Source organism: Bactrocera tryoni, chromosome 4 (genome assembly GCF_016617805.1).
Source record: "Bactrocera tryoni isolate S06 chromosome 4, CSIRO_BtryS06_freeze2, whole genome shotgun sequence".
NCBI lineage: Eukaryota > Metazoa > Arthropoda > Insecta > Diptera > Tephritidae > Bactrocera > Bactrocera tryoni.
In genome coordinates this window covers 7273275-7292695 of record NC_052502.1, presented here as the reverse complement: position 1 = coordinate 7292695, position 19421 = coordinate 7273275, and the positions used below count along the sequence as shown (strand labels likewise).

Here is a 19421-nt window from a genome sequence, read left to right as displayed (position 1 = left end):
AAACTTCGTAAAAGTGCCCAATTGGCCGACAGGCATTTATGGCATAAAATATAACCGTAAATTATACTTAGCTGAGATTGTTTCTAATACATAGTAGTAGTAGTTATTCAATATTTATGACTAGAGCATCAAAGGTGTTTAGAATCTTACGTATTTTAGTTTTCCCCAACGTTTTCCATTCAAAAGTAAATTTAAATAGAAATACCTTCTTTTCTAACCTAAAACTTGCACAAAAGCGAACCAGTATATTTTCAATTCAATTGCAGATTTAAATCTTCATAAGAAAAAAAACTATAATTTTAGAGAAATTAACTTCGGTAGATTTTGGATCCAACTGGTTAAGTTAGGTTAGATTAGATGGCTGATCAAAGAGCTCATGTGGTGCCCTCGGTTCGAACTTATAAATTAGCAAAACGCTTAGTAACCAATACAAATTAAGGCCGCCAGTTTGGCGGGATGTCTGAAGGTATGCGCTCCCAAGTGTTTAAGTCTTGATCTCCGAAACGCGGGTTAGTCAGGAAAGAAGTGTTGAGTTGTTTCCACTTCATCTTCTTCCACACAACTTCTGTAGATGGCGTCTGGTAGAATTCCCAGCCTTACTGCGTGGACGCCAATAAGGCAATGGCCCGTTAAAAGTGCCGAAACTAGGAAGAGAGGCTAGGGTTACTGAGGTCAAAGAGATCCCTAGATCTTTTGCGATCGATCTTTGGCCAAAAGGCTTTTGCGACAGCGCATGTACCGATGGTGGAAAAGCTTCCGCGAAGCACAGCTATCTAGTATTAGAACACAAGAGGATACGGGAGCACCGACCTGCTCCCATTCTATTGAAAGTGTTTCTAAGGTGCCTTTTCTTGCTAGCTCATCAGTTTTACGGTTTCCTGTGATTCCGCTGTGACCTGGCACCCATACCAGTCTTATCACAAAGAAACTCGATGCCGTTGATAGCGAGGTTAGGCACACTTTGACCAGCCCTAAACTCACTGTTAACGAGTTCAAGGATAAAGAGAGTAAATCTACTGCTACCTTAATAGCTGCAACGTGATAGAGAGCTCCTGACGGTAAACCTCTTCACCAACCATCCCCACAAGCTTTAACCCATTAGTAAAGAAGCTCACTGCCCCTCTCTCCAAAGGTTTCTTCCCACCCACAACACCCTCGCCGATATATGGGTAGAGAAGGCGACTCGAGGATTTCCAAGTGTTCAAACACGTGTTCTTTTAGGAACCCAAACTCTCTGAGTCTGATAGCAACTTTCGCAGCCACACACCTTCCGACGATGTCTACGGGCAATATGATCGATCCAATTGGATTCTGTATAACACATTTTCTTCACACTTTCTTCTAATTTCTTCTACAGATTTTTAGATTATTTTCATAAGTTAACACTAGTAATACTTTCTAATCGAAATTTCCATAGATACATACATTTATCTATGTATTAACCTGAAATTTCCTATTTTCAATTTAACTGCATTTAAGCTTTCCTAAAGTAAAAAAAATAATAATTCTAGGAATGTAAACCTTGGGGAATTTTTATTTCAATCTCTACTACGAACTAGGCTCTCAGTTTTCAAGGTATCGAACTGAATCATTTTTGTACACTTTCATTACGTATAGGGTATATATAAAAAATGGGAATGGCCTAATAGCTGTGCTATACTCTTTACACTGGAGTGCTCACCTCAGCAACTTTCGCCGCTTGCACCACTAAACCGTCTCCCAAAAAGAGTTAGAAATGCATTTCACCAGCGGCGAACTATTCAACCGAATAGTGCTACAACAACATGTCTACGCTAGGATAGCCTGCAACAAAATGCGGCAAATAGTTGGTTATGCGAAACTAAAGGAGTTTGCCATTTAAGCATAACCAATAGTTTGAAGAGGCGGTTGCTTCTCTTTGCCTTAAACTATAAAAGTAAGTGGTTGGGTGTGTCCCAAAAGAGAAAGCGAATTACTAACGAAGATTCTTTTTTGAATAGGTTAAGGAGTATTGTCTAAGCTTAAATTTGAACACTATCTAATATCTATATCCGTTTGCCATACCCGTATTCTTTGAAAGAGCAGGAAGTTTTCTTTAATCACTGGAATTTTTAGTAAGAAATTTATATTTTTAATAATAATCGTCCGAGTTTCAGTTAAATACTTATCAAGACTACGAGAATTGTAATAGTAATTATAGAATTATCATAGAATTCAATTTAATTAATTTTATTGCGTTTGTCAAGGCTTCTCGCGGACAACTCAACCGATTTTGAATTTTATACAGGCCTTTAACGGAATTTTTTTTCTGTTCCTACTACTATTAAAAATATCGTCGACAAATGTTTACCAAAATTTGCAGTTTTTTGTAAAAACGTCTGCAAAAAAACAATTTTCACTTTTTTTGATTTTCCGAAACTTCGGGATCCCGAAAGTATTTCGTTATTTAATGTTGAAATTATTAAAATAATGCATATATGTATATGTAAGTATGTTCACCAATTAACATTCGGGATCCCGAAAATGTAATCCCGAAACTTCGGGATCCCGTAAGTTTTTCGTTATTTAATGTTGAAATTATTAAAATAATACATTTATGCACATGTAGATGAATGTTTGGAAATTCTTTTATTTCTAAATTCCATTGCATTGCGATAAGTAAACCCCGAATTCTTTCATCGGTAATGATTCATACGTCGCCCGCACTTTTAAATGCAATCCACTCAAATTCCATACACAAACATGTATGTATGTATGTAGGTACATGCATTTTTGCTTGTAAGATTGTGTTTTTCCCACTCAACGCGCTGCCTCCCTACTGTTGACCTCACTTTCTTATCGGCGTTAGAAGAACGCGCATTTGGATTTTTCAGCTTAAAACTTTCATTTTCAGAAGTTATTATAATGCTGCTGAAGGAATGGCACTAAGATCTTGTCTTTCAGGCGCCACACCCTTCCTCTTTCTGCGCTCCCGACCGCCACGCATAACACATATCGTTCGCACTTTGTTTTATTTATCGAGGCTTTTATGAGAAGTCGAGTTGATTTCACGCAAACAGGAAAGTAATAAATTTAAATACTCCTTCCTTATTTCAACTCATTTCATTTTACAACTTTATAGAATGTTTCTGCGTGCACTTGTACGCCTAGCCATAGGCTTTTTTTGTTTGTGCGTGTGCGTGTGTGTGTTGGGTGCACTGCCAAGTGCAGGGTCTGATATGACATTCCACGGCTGTGGCCGCAGCGAGTTGGCGCGGCGCATAGCAAATGGCAGTGTGAGTATATTTTTAAACTGCAGATATGCACAATCCGGTTGCCGGCTATTAACCCCTTCATGCACAGCGCACTCACAGCGATACATACAATACATAATACGTCTGTCTGCTAAGGATAAGCGCTGTTTGTGGTTCTTCATTTCTTTTTATCATATAAGCAAGCTACATATTACATATGCTTAACAAAAATAAAATCATCGGTAAATAAATGTGTATTTTTGTGCTTGTCAATATATTTGGATAATCTTAAGTGTGATCACTTATATTGTTGCTATCAACACCACACTCGTGGTCGGATCGAATTTGACAGCAAAAGTCTTAGTGATAGTGAAAGTTATGATTTTTGTGTTTTAACATACATATACATATATATGTATATATATAGAAATATATATATACATATACATATATATACATAAATATTAAGTATTTAACTCTGTTTTGACTTTCCAGCTTAAAAAAATTAGCGGTTTCTCAACACTTGTATGACTTCCAGTAAGTGGGATTTGCGGTCAAATGGACGTACATGACTATATAATTATGTATAGTATGTCTAATTCACAAAATAAATATATTAAAATATGTATTTATTGTTCAAATATAAATTTAGAATTAAGTATTTTTAAGCAAACTGAACGATTTGGATTCTATCTAAAGTTTCCTGATTATCAAATTCTTGAATTATTCAAATACATTCAATTTTTTTTACTTTCAAAAAATTTTAGAGATAAATTTATAATATTTTTCGGTCTCGTTTTAAAGCTTCTTTGGCTATGGAAAAGATTTTTACGGATTTTTAGAGATCTCATCAGACAAACTTTTAAGATGATATCGAAAACGAAGCAACATTAAATTTATGGTCGGCAAAAATGCCTCTTAGCTGTATCCTCCGCGCAGGTGTCGACTAGTCAGTGGGGGTCGCTGCTTACAATGTCATGAACTCAAACTAGCTCCTGTCAGAGTCATTAAATTACAAGCAGGCGGCTCACGGCGAAGACTGACGTATTTTCCCAATCATCCCCTTATGTTGGCCTGCTTTATATGCATCCTCAGAAGTAGGTGAATGGGTAATACAACGGTCATTGCTAATGGGGTACCTGGCGTTAGGTATAAAACGCCAGGAGTAGAGACCCCCGAATCAAAAACTCGAAATAAAGGGCAACAAAGGAACGAAGCGGATTGGGAAATCGATCCAAACGCCAGTGGGAGACGAGGCTGCTACCAACGGTGGGCACAGCGATCGTAGAGTATGCTAGTCGTATTGAGTAGCATATCGCTGCAAAGAGGCAGTGTTCAACGGAAAGCGAACCCAAGAAGCCCTCGAAAAAGAGGAAGCGCAAAGACGTGGGCGGGAAGCTAGACGTCAAGCACGCGGACAACAAACCGACAATGTCCAAGGCAGAGGCGCCGGCCAATAAGATTGCAATACTGCATTTGACCGTCGCGCTCATAGACCGCAGTAACCCGCTGGGACAAATGTCACAGGAGCAGTGGAAAATAGTTACAAAGAAGCTATTGGAAGCCCTTTTCTCTAGATTGGACGCCGAACCGAGCGCACCAATGCCGCCATTTGATGGAGTAGGATGGCTTAGCGGAGTCAAAATCTTGAAATCCAACGACAACCCGACGCTAACATGGGTAAGGGAAACGGCACTAACGCTTCCTGCAGGAAGCTGGGCGAAGCTGAAGACGGTAGACCGTAGCAAAATTCCATCGGTGCCCAAAGCGCAGGTAACCATGACAATCGCGTGATGGACCCGAAACATGCTCTGCGGTTACTCCAAGTGAACCTCCAAAAGAACCTCCTTTTTCTCAATTTAGAGAAGGGCGGCTACGACGTGGCTTTAGTACAGGAACCATGGATTGCATCGGGTAACGTGGTTGCTGGGCTGAAGTCACAAAAATATACGACATATACTCCGAGCGTAGTTAACAAGGTAAGAACACCAATATTGTCGAAGAAAAGTCTATTTCCGCATATTGATTACAGTATTTCCACAAATAATTTGACGATTGTGGCAATGAAGGGTTTGAGTGGCGCAAGGTGTTCAGTGAAGGTCGTGCAGTAATTGAAAACTTGCCTATTGCGAGTCGCGCATCCAACTCTGTTAATGACGATGACATCAAAGAAGTTAAAGAAGCAGGTCTTGATGCTCGTTCTGCTGTCACCAATGAGAAAAATGAAAATGTTTACCCAGTTTTCAGGGCGTTGATCGGCGCATTGTATTGATCCGTTGTGCTTTTGAGCACCGTGGAGTTAAGCTGTCGACAGCAGGATCCCACGTTAAACACAATCAGACGTTGTCACCAATGAGAGAGAAAGATAGAATCTCAAAATGTCTTAATAATCGACTCAACAAATTTTGCAAAAACGACATCAGTTGTCAGTAAAAAAAATTATGCTTGACAACATAGCTGAGGATCCTCCCTTCATCGAACACATCATTATTGATGACGAGAAATGAGTTTATGAATATGATGTCGAAATTTCTTGCAATTCAACCAAAAAATTTGCCGAAACCTAAAAAAAAAACAAAAAAATAATAATCGCAGAAAGATCATCAGTGGTTCGCAATGATGTCCTGGACAAAATTCAATCGAAAAACCTTGGAGGAATGTTAAACGAGTTCTAGCAACAGCAAAAGTACCAAGTAGAACGCAACTTAGGCTTATGGTCAAGTAGGCATGGGCTCAAATCCTTATGACACGAGGTCAGGACCCCACGCACGAATTTTGTTTTATCTCTTCGATCGACTGAAAACGGGTTCCATCCGAGCTCTCTTGAAATCTCTCTAACACTTGCCTAAACCTAATTTTTCTGTTTTATAGTTAGCACCCACAGGAACTATTTTCATTAACACTGCTGTACACATGTATGTATTTATATACATACATACATACATACATTTATAAATATTACACATATGCACTGCATTATGTAGCAACACCTCAATATTATTGATTTTCAATTAGAGATCGGGCAAATAGCCGAAAAATGCACAAATAATAACAAAGTCAGGGTGTGTTTCCCGCAACGAAATCAGGACAAAGGCGGCGCAAAGCAAATATATACATACATACCTACATATTTATTAAGCACATACACACACATACACTTACAAATATTTTTTTGCATGCACTTCGGTAGCGGATGGTGCAAACACGAAGAAATTAGGGAGCGAAACGCGTGCATGCAACGAAAACGCGGCGCACAACTCACGCCCTCAACAAAAGTGCTACCCAGAGTAACAACAACAAACAATGATTACAAAATAAACGAGTTTTGAATGCGACGAAAGTCATACAAACTCGTAAATACTCGATAAAAATGGTATTATGACTCAGGAACGACATCGACACCGAGCTACAGGATCCAGCGACCGAGTGACTAAGCGTACGGTCAGTCACACAGGAACGCCACAGTCGACGGTCGACAGACGACAGGCGGCTATGCCATTAACAAATACAATATGTGCCATAAATAAGACGCGGAACCAGACCGGCTTAGCCGAATGAGTGACACATGCGAGACACACGTTACAGTTGTGCGGACGAAAACTATAGTTTTTGCTATAAGCAAATATATAAACATACATAAGTAAGTATATAAGTACACGGCAAATTTAAGTGGGAAAAACGCGCAGAAAATGGCGAAAAAGCAAAAGCAACTACTGTGCCGTGCCATACTATGTTTTGTCGTTGCAATTAAGCTGAATGGCAAATTGTTGGGCTACAACAACAAGCATATGCATATGATTGTATGTATGTATGACAGCAGCCCGTAACCTGGCAACCAACGAGCAGACGTTGACAACCGGCAAACGGCTGTCACGGGCCCTTCAGACGCAGGCGCACTAAACGGCAACAACAACACAAACCAACACACGCACAGAAAGCCCAGAAAGTGGAGATGTGTACGTGCAACGGCACACCATTCACAGTCAACCGCTTGGCGATGTAAAAGGACAACCTACTGGGCGCCCAGCATGCACAGCAGAATCGAATTCGAAGTCAACATTTCAGACGCATTTGTGTACCGAGGCCACGCAACGAAACTCCGCGAAACGCGAAACGAAACAAAGACAGCAAACCAAAAACCAATAAACAGCGCCGCGAGGAACAAATGAAGCTGCAGATAAATACTGGCTCTGGCAGCCGACACTCACGTACAAACACTCGGTTTTTGTTGTGAGAAAGAAGGTACAAGATGTGTTATACATATCTATAACACATTCTTATGTATGTATATTGACACACTCACATACATAAATGCGCGTCAAGTCAACAGCAGCTCATGGAGTCTGCCTGCCAAACGGCCTCCCATTGCTGGACGACAGACCGAACTGGCTGGCAAGCAGTGAAATTGATATACAGGAGCGTCTAGAAAAGTGCAAAGAAACGCGACAAAATGTATTGAGTGGGGGGAAAGACGAAGTTGGAGGTCAAACAAAGGGTGGCAAATGTTGATGACATGCATTTGAAAGACGAAGACGCCACAGCGGTAGTGCTGTGGAGCGCTGGTGTTGTAATCAAGCAATTTCAAGGGCAATCACACATTTTCCTACATAAACACAAGTAAATATGTATGTACTTATGTATGTGTGAGGTTCTTTGTGTGCGTGTTGATGGAAGATTAATATGCGTGCAGTCGCTGAATGTTGACAAATCTGCATGTGGGCTAATCCTTTGACATCAATTGGCATAGCTATGGATGTGTTGTGGGTAACAATGACACGTGATGGAAATGCACGCGAGATTTTTTGTTGGTCAGTTGAAAAGAAGTCCATATACTCATGTACATATGTACTTATAGTAAGAGAGTTATAATATAAAAATAAAACAAGAAAACGTTAACTTCGGTTGCAGTGTCAGTCAGATCTGAAAATTTTATTCAGATAATTCAGTGTAGGTTTTGAGAACAATCCTAATTGTCAAACGTTGATTTCAAGCTCAAAATGTCTTTTTTTTTTTTGGACATGGCCTTTTTGTTGTTGTTGAAGCTGGTACCTAATCACCGTTAGGATGATAAGGGTTAGATAAGTTGTCATCGAGGTCATCGAATTGTAGGCTCAGAAAACGTGCTGTTTCGACGGGGTTGGACCATAGGTAGCGAGGAGTCAGAGGTGTAGGGTTAGCACGACATGCAAAGAGATGATTAGTGTCATAAGGGGACTCATTGCACGATGGAAATAACTATGCTGGATATGTCAGGGTCTGTTCTGGATAACCTTAACCTGCTGCGAAAGGGTCACTCTCGATTCTCGCGGCAATTCGAGCTTTTCGTCTGCAATGGCTGGTAATTTGACTCCAAGTACGCCATTCACTGGGAGGGAGTCGGCTCCACTGTGAATGGCGGTCGGTGCATGTCTGAAGTTAGTTGCGTCCAAAGTCCGGTCGGAGTATTGTTTTATGTCGTAGACGTAGTTGAGGAAGGACCTCTTGATGTTTCTAGTACGAGATTCCACTCCAAGCAGGTGAATGCAGAGATGATTTCTGCGAAAGAACACCAGCAGCAACTGCTTGGAGAGGAGTTTATTATGCTCTTTAACTGGGAGCATACGGTCCGCACTTTGGCGGTATTCGATGGTAGACATCATGGACCGTAGTTCAGAGTGCAATGTGCTGACATGTTTGTAGCTGCCTCGTCTGCATTTCATTGCATCCAGGTGACCATATTGGTGCGGCGTGGTTAAGGACTGGCTGGCCGATTACCTTGTATGTTGCCAACAACGTTTCTTTACGTTTCCTCTTGTGCTACAGGCTAGCGACTTGAGGACTTTGGTGCGACTCTGTACCGAGGAAATAATCGCAATCGTGTGAGGAGTGAAGAAGCATATGTAGGCAATCAAAAGTCACACCTAAAATCTTAGCGTTATTGACAGTTGGAATCTTAACGCAATCGAGTGCTTTTATTAAGGTCAAGTCTGTACTCCTTTGCCCAGTTACATCGTGTCTCCGACGTTTCCTTCTAGATTTGTACAAACTTCGTCGCAAACTAAAAATATCCTGTACAGGGTATAACAAATGAGGTATATTTACGCCAACTTTCATATCAAAATAAATCCCACACCCGAAGATTCCAAAGCAAAGATTTTCCGACTTTGAACTTATTAAGAAAATAAAATCTAAATTCATTTAAGAAATATGCAACAACTAAGGACTCTCTTGAGCAGTGGCAATGAACTCGCCACGCGCGCTGCACTCGTTGTTGGATCGAACGATCTGTACTGCTGGAATATTTATAAATGTTGTGCGTGTATATAAAATACTTAAGCATTCGTAAACGTACTGAAAACACATAAATATGTACATAAGTGGTTAAGCGTTCACGCATAAATATCGATGCACACACGACTTGCTTCAGAATGACTTAGCGGCGATGACTAGCGTATACCTGGCGGGCGAGCGCGCACGGCACTTCCGGCGCAATAAACGGAAGCAAGTAATATAGGATGAAATAAAATAAAAAATATATAAAAAGGTAGTCAAGTCACTGCGCTGCGGTGGTGGCATGATGACGACGAGCCGGTGTGATGACTCTGATATTATTCGGTAGCGAGCAATTAGACTCGTAAAATTGAAAATACGTAACTAACACGTCGAGTTTACTAATTCCTACAGAAATTTGTGTGTATGTGAAAAGTGCGAGGCAACGATCATTGCATTTGACACCAATAAATTCAGTTACGTCCAACACTTAGGCAACGTGACAGGAATTTGTAATTATACTGAAAGATTGAAAAGGTCTTAACCTTGATGGAAAAGTACAGATGACATGCAGAATTTTCGGGGAAGTCCTTATTTGAAATTTGCTTTACACATGTGTTCAGCCTTAAACTGATTTTAGGTTTTCCTGTATTCTAAATGTTGATTTCCCTTACAAAAATAAACATTTCTTCTCTTAGCAAGTATTTTTCCACTCGCAAATATATTGGCAGGGATGTTATTTAGGCAAAAAATCACTTCACTATTACCAAAAGAAAAACGAAAACATATGCGTGCGTGATTTGCAAGCTGATTTATGTATCTAATGTATGTGTTTTTGCGAGTTCTCTGTAGGAAAAAGTTGACGGAAATTGTAAAGATCGCACATATTTTATTAAAAGCAAAACTTCTTTGAATTCATACTAAAATTTTGCTAGGAACAACAACTACCCACACATTATATTTCAGCAAATCTATATCATAAGCAAGAATCCTGCCCGTTTATTGTCAGAAAATTCGTTGTGGGACAATCTTCGTACCGGCAAATACTTGTATGTTCAACTCAACGCATATGTGTGTGTCTGTGCCAGCGCGAAATTCGACCATATGCCGGTACACAAGGGTCGATTTTCGCTTATCTCCTCTTTGCTATTTTCCCCAATTGATTAGGGGTGGAATTTTATCACTTGCCAAAATATTTGTGCGTAATGTCAATTGCTTTATCTCAATGAAAATTCTGCATTTTATTTTAAGCCACATTCGTGGGTGTAGTTATAACAGTAAATGCTACAATGCGAAACACATATTAACCGCTTTTAAAGCATTATTTTCACTGATTTCCTATTTGGACACAACAAAACTCATTCAACCACAAACTCTTGGTACATTACTTGACTAAAAATCCATTGGCATACAAACTATTGTGCACGACTGTTTTTGTTTTCCTATTTCATTTGCACTTTTCTTTATTTTCATCAAACAAAAGCCGCCTTGGGAAGAATCCACGTTTCACAAAGCAAACTCGTCAATGGTGCACTGGGGACTATGCTTGTATGTATGTATGTGTGTGCCTATGTGCTTTACTTCATCTGTGATAGCAATACATTTATACAAATTTATTTTTATCCTACTTTCAACACATCCTCCCTCTGTGCTCAAGTGTAGGAAATGAAACGAAACATTGGGTAGATTGAATGTATGCTGTAGCCACTCTCCGGTGCATGGGTACTTGTCCACAAACTACGGGAAGCCATAAAGCACACGCCCTAAATTCACACAAAAGATCCTGTTGGTAATTGAACGTCGAGCAAAAGCACCAGCAACTTATGGAATACGGAATACATTCAATGCAAAGGAACTACGCCAACGGATACATACATGAAAGCAGACAATTGAGAAGATGGACGCACAAGACGGAAGGGATGACGATGATGAGTCAAAACGCCGGTGAAGTAAAATGTCAATACACCGGCACGTATAACTACGGAGGAATACATAAATTGGAATATTTGCTACTTGTAATAAAATCAAATTAATTTATATTAACAGAAATGTAAATATGTTTAAAAGGAAATGACATACAAATAATAATTATAAAAATTCCATTTAAAGCAAAATATTATAAATGAATAATAGAATTTTAAATATTTTAATTAATTTGGTTCTGGTTGTGTTTTTCAACTATTTTATATTTTCAGCACAAAACAGCTGATCGTTAAATTTCACTTAAACATGTACTTGTTTTTATGAGCTTTTGTAAGTAGGTTTTGCAATCAGAAAATTTGTATAAACATAATTTTGTTGTTGTTTTCCTTGAAGGATATAACTGAGAAAAATATTGCGCTTGACAGCTGCTTTCGGCTGATTGAAAAATTATTTTTTTAACTCAAACCTAATAATGAAACTAAATGGTTTTATTGCGAACATTTTTCAGCAATTTTTTGACATGTTCCACATTTTTGTCTACTTTATAAATAGCAGCACAAATTTTAAAGGCATAAAAAATGCAAACGCAAAAGGAATAAACCATATGTCAAATTTAACTGACGTCTCTGCTCTTATAAAAACCCTCTGAACACTGCAACCAGAAGTTGTTATAAAATATGTGCATTTTCTTATAAAATTTGTTCATCTATTGTAAATATGTGCATGTAATTATGTATGCATGAATATATATACGCTTTTCATGCGCTACTACAGTAATTAGCGTTATGTGTAATTGTCATTGCCAATGCAATTGGAGCGTCCATGCTAACAACAAGCAACTGTGCAAAGCTAATTAAAAGAAAATCAACACGCAGTAAAAAACACAATATTGAAAAACATACTAGAAAACAAGAAATCAGCGCAAACATAATTCAAAAGGAAAATACACAAGAGCGAAGCACAAACAACAGCAAGCAGCAAGTAAAAATTACAGGTAAACAGAATGCTGTTGGACAACTGATTGTGACGTTTTATACACACACATACAGAGGCGCAGAGATAAATAAATGGCAAATCAAGTTGTCACATTCCCAACATACACACAAACGCATATGTACATATACCATGCATTTAATGCATACCCTCAAGCGGCACTTTATTTGGGGCAAACTATCTTAGAGACGTCAACTGTCAAGTAATTAGACAATAAATACTTTTCAATGCAGAATTCTATTAATTCATGATTTTCTGACTGTTTTATATACATACATACATATGTATGCATTATTTTCCTTTCAAGAGCCAATAAGCTTTTCTGCAATCCGCAGAACTCTACATGTTAAAGGTGGCAACGCCGTGTAGTTATAAACAACTTGATAAACAAGCAGCTAATCCACCACCAATGCCAAGGTGAGGAAGCCGGTCGAAAATGCAAGCAGACAAATATGTGCGTACACACAAACATACACACACACAAAAAGAGCCAAAAACAGAAAACTACATGCAATCGCCGGAAAGTAGACGAATAAGCCGACAACGAAATCAAAGAAAAGCTAAAGAAATAACGAAAACTGTATAATTATGGGGAGGGATTTGAAATTAATGCAAATTATGCATAATATTATATGGAGATAAATTAGGTTTGCAGACAAAGATTTGACTTGTCTTCAAGAAAGTCAAAAAAAAATTTCGCTAATTCTATACACACATCCTAGTACATTTTATGCAAAAAATAATAATCAACAATTTTTAAATATAAAACTTACACTTTCAGCTTCAGTTTTTCAAGAAAAATTCGTTGTTCTTCGCCTTGATTGCTTCTGAGGTTTTTCGCGAATGCTTTTTGCTCGACAGTTGCAGCTTTATGTCTCAAAAATATTGCACACCCACGACTATTGAATTATTGTAAATATTTTAATTATTTTTAGCTAAACTCTTCAGTATAGCTTTATTTAATTTTTTATTTGTTATATGAACACTGCAGTAATTATTTTGCACTAGAAGTAGTTAAACAAATCACCAAATATACAAATTATTACCAACTTACTCCAGCGTTTTCACGTTTTTTTTTTTAATTTCAACCTTTATGTGTGTGCGCAAATGCGCAGAAATGTTTTCACACAATTCTTACAAATTTGGGCGAATGTCAAAATTGTAAAATATTTCTTTTGCACAATGTACTCAATTTTATTTATAAAAAGATGAACAAAATGAGCCAATTTCAAAACAAATTTTTCAAAACACTAAAAGTCAGATAAAAAAATATATAATGATTATTTAAAGAAATCAAAAATGAATTGCAATCAAAATATCCTTTGTGACAATTTGTTTGTGTGGCAATCGACAAAAGCAAAAAGGGCGGTTTCGCTGCTCCTATTAACGACAAACACCGGTAAAAGGCAACAGCAGCATCACCGCATACATCTGCATCTACGCACATGCATATGTGTACAGACATATCCCAAACAAGCAACTTGTCTACCCCACACACCCCTCCCATTTGCTTATTTTTTTTTTAATTTTTTAAGCACACAAAGGATACTCGACGCACTTGTCAAAATTTTCTATTTATGTGCAAATGAAACAAAATGAATTTGGTATCATAGAAAAATCCTTCCGATACAAAGTACTAATATTTAAATTGTTTAAAACTGATTTTGGCTCATTTTATATTAATTTTCTTACATAGTTATTTTTTTTTTTAACACAAGATTGCTGGAAACCGCCTGCAATTAACAAAACTTGCACAATTATTTCCACAACTATCGCTCATAACGCGTTGCTAGCTCGAATGAATTGTTCGTTCGTCGCCGGCTCGAAAGAAACCCGCTGCCGGCCTGACTGGACGCAGTGCTGCCATTTTCAAACAAAAATAACTGCGTCTGTAAGCACTGATCGCGAACATGTTTGAGTTGCGCCGCAGGCGGATGGTTGCCACAGTGTACGCTAAATATATAAATTCCCAAATTGAAATGTGTGCAATGTTACATCGGCGCTGGAGAGTAGCGAGTAGAGAATACACTACTCTGCGCTGTAATTTGACATGCTCTGTAATAACGACTGTTAGTGTACAGAAACTGAAAAATTACATATGTACTTATGTTTTCCTAGTGGGCAGAATATGTTATTCCCGCATGCACCAACGGTTTTATTGAAACATTATTTTATTCCTCTTTCTGTTTTGGCTTACCAGTATATTTATATTAACATATTATTTTATTTATTAATCCATATTTTATTATTTATATTTATTTTCTAATTATTCTCTTTGGCAGAATAACGCGATTGCAACTTATTTACTATATGGTTTGGCACTTCCACACAGCTGAATATACCATAAACAGGTAACGGTGTTTTTTCAATCCACTTGTCATTCTCCCTATCATATTCCTCGACCGTGTACACATCGTGTCCGCCCAGAGCCCGTATTCGGTTGTCAACTACGATGGCATATATACCGAAGCGTGCAACATTTAACGGTGCAATCTGCAATTTATTTACTTGAGAATGAAAAGCGTAAACTTTTCGCACATTTTACAAACCTCTCTCCAAGTATTTAGCTGTGGATCGAAACACTCGGCAGTAGCTACATAGCCTTCGTTGTAACCACCAATAATGTATATCAAACCATCTAATACTGTAACCTACAAAACATAACCTCAAATTACTGTAACATTCTACTATTTTCTTGCAACTTACGCCCGGCCAACCACGTGCTCCATGCATATCACAGCAACTTATCCAAGTATTTGTAAGCGGATCATAGCATTCCACTGCACTTAGTGGCCGACAGTCTATGCTCAGACCACCGAATATGTAAATTTTGCCATCGTAAACGGTGGCACCTGCGCCGTATCTGTGATGGGCCATAGCGGGCAGTAGGTGCCATTGATTCGTCGCTATATCGTACCTAAATCAAAATAACGGCTACAATTTTTTGGAGTGTTTACTTTCAGAGGTTGTGCACTCACATTTCCGCTGTATCAAAGGGTTCATCGCCATCGTGTCCGCCGAAAGCGTAAATGTTCCCGCCCAGCAGCACCGCGCACAAGTCATCACGACGTTGAGACATCGCCGACATTTGCTGCCACTCAAAGGTTTGCAAATCAAGGCATTTAATGGTGTTATTCCGCTGAGTGCCTCGAGTGCGGCCACCAACGAATAGCAGCGAGTTATTGTGATAAAAGACAGCATAACTGTAATCGATAAATCTAAATTCAAAGCACGTCTGCCATTTGTTGAGCGACATGTTGAAACGCAGCGTGGGTTTGAGCTTCTGCAACATCAGATATTATATTAGATTGCAATGAACGGTAAAAATAATAAAAAAAATAATATTTTTACGCACTTTTACATCATTCAAAATCAGCAGCCGGCATTTCCGCTCTTTCCGCGCCTTTAAATAATCGGGCATTAACCGACTATCGGTATCGTTCGATACGCTCAGCAATGACAATGCTTCGGTTGCTACTTGGTCGCCATTTAGCAGAGGTTTTATGTACTTTGTTATGAATGCGGCATCAAATTGACCGAGTTTCAGCGCGGTTATGAGCTGGGAAAGATCTTTTCTGCGAGTTTCTTTATCATGCTCGTACCAACGCATAAGCGCCTGAAAGACATCCACTTCACAATCGATATTCAGTTCATCGGCACTTACAATTTGTTGTAGTATTTCCGGTGTGTAGTCGAGAAACTCTGTGCTATTGATCACCTGTTAATAGAAATCGAATTTGGCGATAATTTAATTTATTTTAACGTTGTTTTTGTATATGTATATGACTGGTTAACTGAATGAAATCTAGAAATTGTAATATTTAGTAGCTGGTATTTATTATTAGGAGTCATAAACTGACCGATCAAAATCTAGCTTTTGTATGGAAAACTATTTAAAATAAATTAATCGGCTGCCTGATGATCTAACGCGATATTTTGCCGATAAAAATCGCACATACTCGCACAATCTTATCTCATATCAATTTATTTACGCAAAAAAAGGAATGAAACACTTTGATAACTTTCGAAGAAATTCGCTTTCAGATAGATTTTTATTAAAGACTACATTTACCTGTGCAAAGTTTTGTATCACAAGGCTTATGGATTGATCTTTTAACTGTCCAATCGATGACGCCATATTTGGTGACTAAACTTCTCACATTCAGACCTCCAGGTATGTATTTACGGAAGAGACGACAGCGAGTGACTAAAAGCGCGTTGCACGCTAAACTATTATATGTATATACGTATGTTTGTAGATATGTAACGGCATTGATTAACAATGCGAAGGGGGAAAGTACCGAACTACGATTTCACAATAAATGAAATTACAAAATTGATTACTCAAATTTATTAAACAAAAAATTCAGTCATGATGGAGTGCTGATGTTTCCAGTAAAATAGTTTATTTGGAATTAAAAACACAAATTAAAGTATTTTTTATTTCTTATCTTTTTCTTAAGTATAAACCTGCTGCATCATCCAGGTAACAAAGTCTGGAGTTTAGGATATCGAGTTCAAATCAAATAACTTAAATTAATTATATAAAAAAAAAACATAGTAAATAATTACTCATTACTGTTTTCTACTCAAGTAGTCCATTATTGCTTGTGTAAGTTTCTTATTGTCATCGCGCAAATCTTTCAAAACTTCCAACTTCTCCCTTTCCACTTTGACCATTTCTCTCATAAGTTGGTTTTTCTCGTCGGCTGATGCCTTCAAGCTTTCGCACATTGAAATTATTTTTTCCGAGTTTTGTGTTTTCGATGCGCGCACATTTGTGGACGCGGGCAATTGTGTGCTATCTGGCGGAGGCGATGTAATTGCGTGGGAATCGAAGGAAGGCGAAGACAAAGGCGCCGCCAGCGGTGTCAAAAAAGCTTCTAAGTTAACGGGTACTAAATAAATCAAATATAAATAGTTAGATAGTATAGTTTAGCTAAATCATTTTGAAAGAATTAACTATGTATGTACCTTTATGTTCCATGCTCTCTTCAGATGAAGCATCGGTGGTGTTGACAGATTTACGGCTTATTATTCTGTGCACCTGTTCGTATAATGGCCACACCACCGGCGCACTGGATGTTGCTAAGTCCATACTGCATTTTCTAGAAGAAACAAATCGAAAATGTTTCAATATTTACTCGTTGCTTTGCATACCTTTTACTGTTTACCTGTACTTAGCAGTCAAGTTGGTTATTTTGTATTTGACATCGAGCACAGAGAGTTCCATGCCGTGTTTAGCCAACTCGTCGGACATCTCCTGGTAAATGTGAGTATTTTTCTTCGCACCGAGTAATTGGTCACGTTGTTGCTCCCACAAATCGACAAAGTAAGCTTCTGTCGTTTCATTCCAGAAAGTACGCTTTCTCCTTTCCTTTACAGCACTTTCCATAATTATTTGCACAGTCGAGGTTTTCCTTGCTATTTACAACTTATTTGTTTATATTTTGTGCAACAGTGTGGCCCAACTCTTGATATATAGGGTTTCATAACACCAAATAAATGTGGTGTTTAAGGTGAGTTTATTGATGCTTAAGCTGAACTGCATAATTTGCGTAAGCGTATGCGTCAGTTTGACAGTTGAGTTGAATACATAAGTTCGTTGTCGATGAGCTTCATGGCTAACGCGTGTTCGAAAGGTTTAGAAATTGGAAATTTGGATTGAATATGCATAGAAGTTGCTTCATGCAACGATGAGGACTATCAACGCAACTAAACGCATTGCCACCCTTGCATATTCGCTTACGCATATGGATGTCATGCATATTCAGCTTGAATTCTATAGTAAACATCATGTTTATAGGAAGCATTTACAATAAACACCAAAATCTTGTGATCACTAGATTTTAATAGTAAAAATTAACGCGATTTTTTACTGGCACATAAGTTGAGCAAAAACCCCATAAATATTTGATGAGTGATGAATCGCTGCAATAAATTCTAAATTTGTAACGCATCAAAAAACATGGCAATTAAATCTAAATGATTTATTTACAAAATTACATGCTTCAAAATAAAAAAAAAATTTAAATCGAGTAGAAATCAGTAAACTTAACCATTAATTAAAATGCATTTAGTTTATCATCACTAAACTTAAACATACACATGGTTATAGATGCGTCTATATGATTGGCATACATGCATTTAACTGAACCTAAGTAGCATGAATCACTAGTCCATAGCGTGTGTCCAACCAACCAATTACTTTAAAAACCAAACAACACTTTGCAAATTGTTACACTAACAGTTTTTTTTCGCAAATAAAAGTGCATTAAAAAGCGTTAACAATTAAGACAACGCATGCTCTGTTAATTTTCGCGAAACTATAGCATGAAAAGAAAGAAATAGCTGAGTTAAAGAAAATTCAATAGCATGGTCTCAGCATGTCCGATCTGTTGCACGCCACATGCTTTGCGCATGCGTAACGCCGCTGAGCTTTTTCTTGTGTTTAGTAGGCGTAGATTTCTGTGTCTTGCAGTTGCTGTCAAATTGGACCCTAATGGCAAAGAGAGTGTAAAGGATGCTTTAATAAATGGACGCAATGATGATCAACTGATTTAGGAGAAATTTTCATCACATCCGATTTCCCTTGGGTGTTATAGGTATACATTATGACACTATAGTTGTAAATTACAACTTGCGATTACACAAAACAACCAATGCTTAGTAATACTTTCGTGAATATTAAATACTCATCAACATATTACACATAGCAACTTATTTGACAATATACATACATATGTATGTATACGTACGCAATACATGTAACATATTTATGTATCGATTTCCCGTTACTTTTTTAAAAAATCTTATAGTTAACACAAATATTCGCAGGAAAGTTAAACATTAAATAAATATATGCAGGCGCAGAAACTACAAATGTTAATAATTTTCATACCATAATAACCAGCTGTTGCGGTGTTACCAACGCGACGGTTAGCAGTGCAAAAATCGAAAGTGGAATTACTTAAGAAATATGCATAGATATTTCTTAACCGTCTTTCTCTCTTTTTTCACTTAAGAATGCTTCTTTTAGTTTAT

At 37.9% G+C, this 19421-nt stretch overlaps 3 protein-coding genes across 5 annotated transcripts in view; all 3 read right to left on the bottom strand.

Annotated features, from left to right (window-relative positions):
- The window catches only part of LOC120774529 (protein singed), a 60876-nt gene extending 46693 nt beyond the window's left edge, over positions 1-14183 (bottom strand). Inside the window, exons 1-2 of one of the 2 annotated variants that reach the window (XM_040104238.1) lie at positions 14070-14183; positions 13151-13381 (exon numbers count right to left, since the gene is read on the bottom strand). The gene's annotated coding sequence lies outside the window, so the exon portion shown is untranslated. The remainder of the gene's footprint in view (positions 1-13150; positions 13382-14069) is intronic. The other variant, XM_040104240.1, reaches the window with a different exon arrangement.
- Positions 14184-14557: 374 nt separating this feature from the next.
- On the bottom strand, positions 14558-16659 carry LOC120774961 (kelch-like protein 5). The gene is made up of 6 exons (XM_040104848.1): positions 16450-16659; positions 15733-16095; positions 15356-15660; positions 15084-15294; positions 14927-15028; positions 14558-14870 (listed from the first exon to the last, which is right to left on the bottom strand). Exons 1-6 carry the CDS (start codon positions 16513-16515, stop codon positions 14640-14642), a joined length of 1278 nt encoding a protein of 425 aa, XP_039960782.1. The 5' UTR covers positions 16516-16659; the 3' UTR covers positions 14558-14639.
- A 102-nt stretch (positions 16660-16761) lies between these two features.
- On the bottom strand, positions 16762-19258 carry LOC120774962 (myb/SANT-like DNA-binding domain-containing protein 1). 2 transcript variants are annotated; one of them, XM_040104849.1, is made up of 4 exons: positions 18484-19258; positions 17552-18308; positions 17352-17485; positions 16762-17275 (listed from the first exon to the last, which is right to left on the bottom strand). In XM_040104849.1, the coding sequence occupies exons 2-4, from the start codon at positions 17770-17772 to the stop codon at positions 16953-16955; spliced, it is 678 nt and encodes a 225-aa protein (XP_039960783.1). In that variant the 5' UTR covers positions 17773-18308; positions 18484-19258; the 3' UTR covers positions 16762-16952. The 2 variants fall into 2 exon arrangements, with proteins under 2 accessions (XP_039960783.1, XP_039960784.1); XM_040104850.1 differs by having other exon boundaries at positions 19136-19258.
- Positions 19259-19421: the final 163 nt, after the last annotated feature.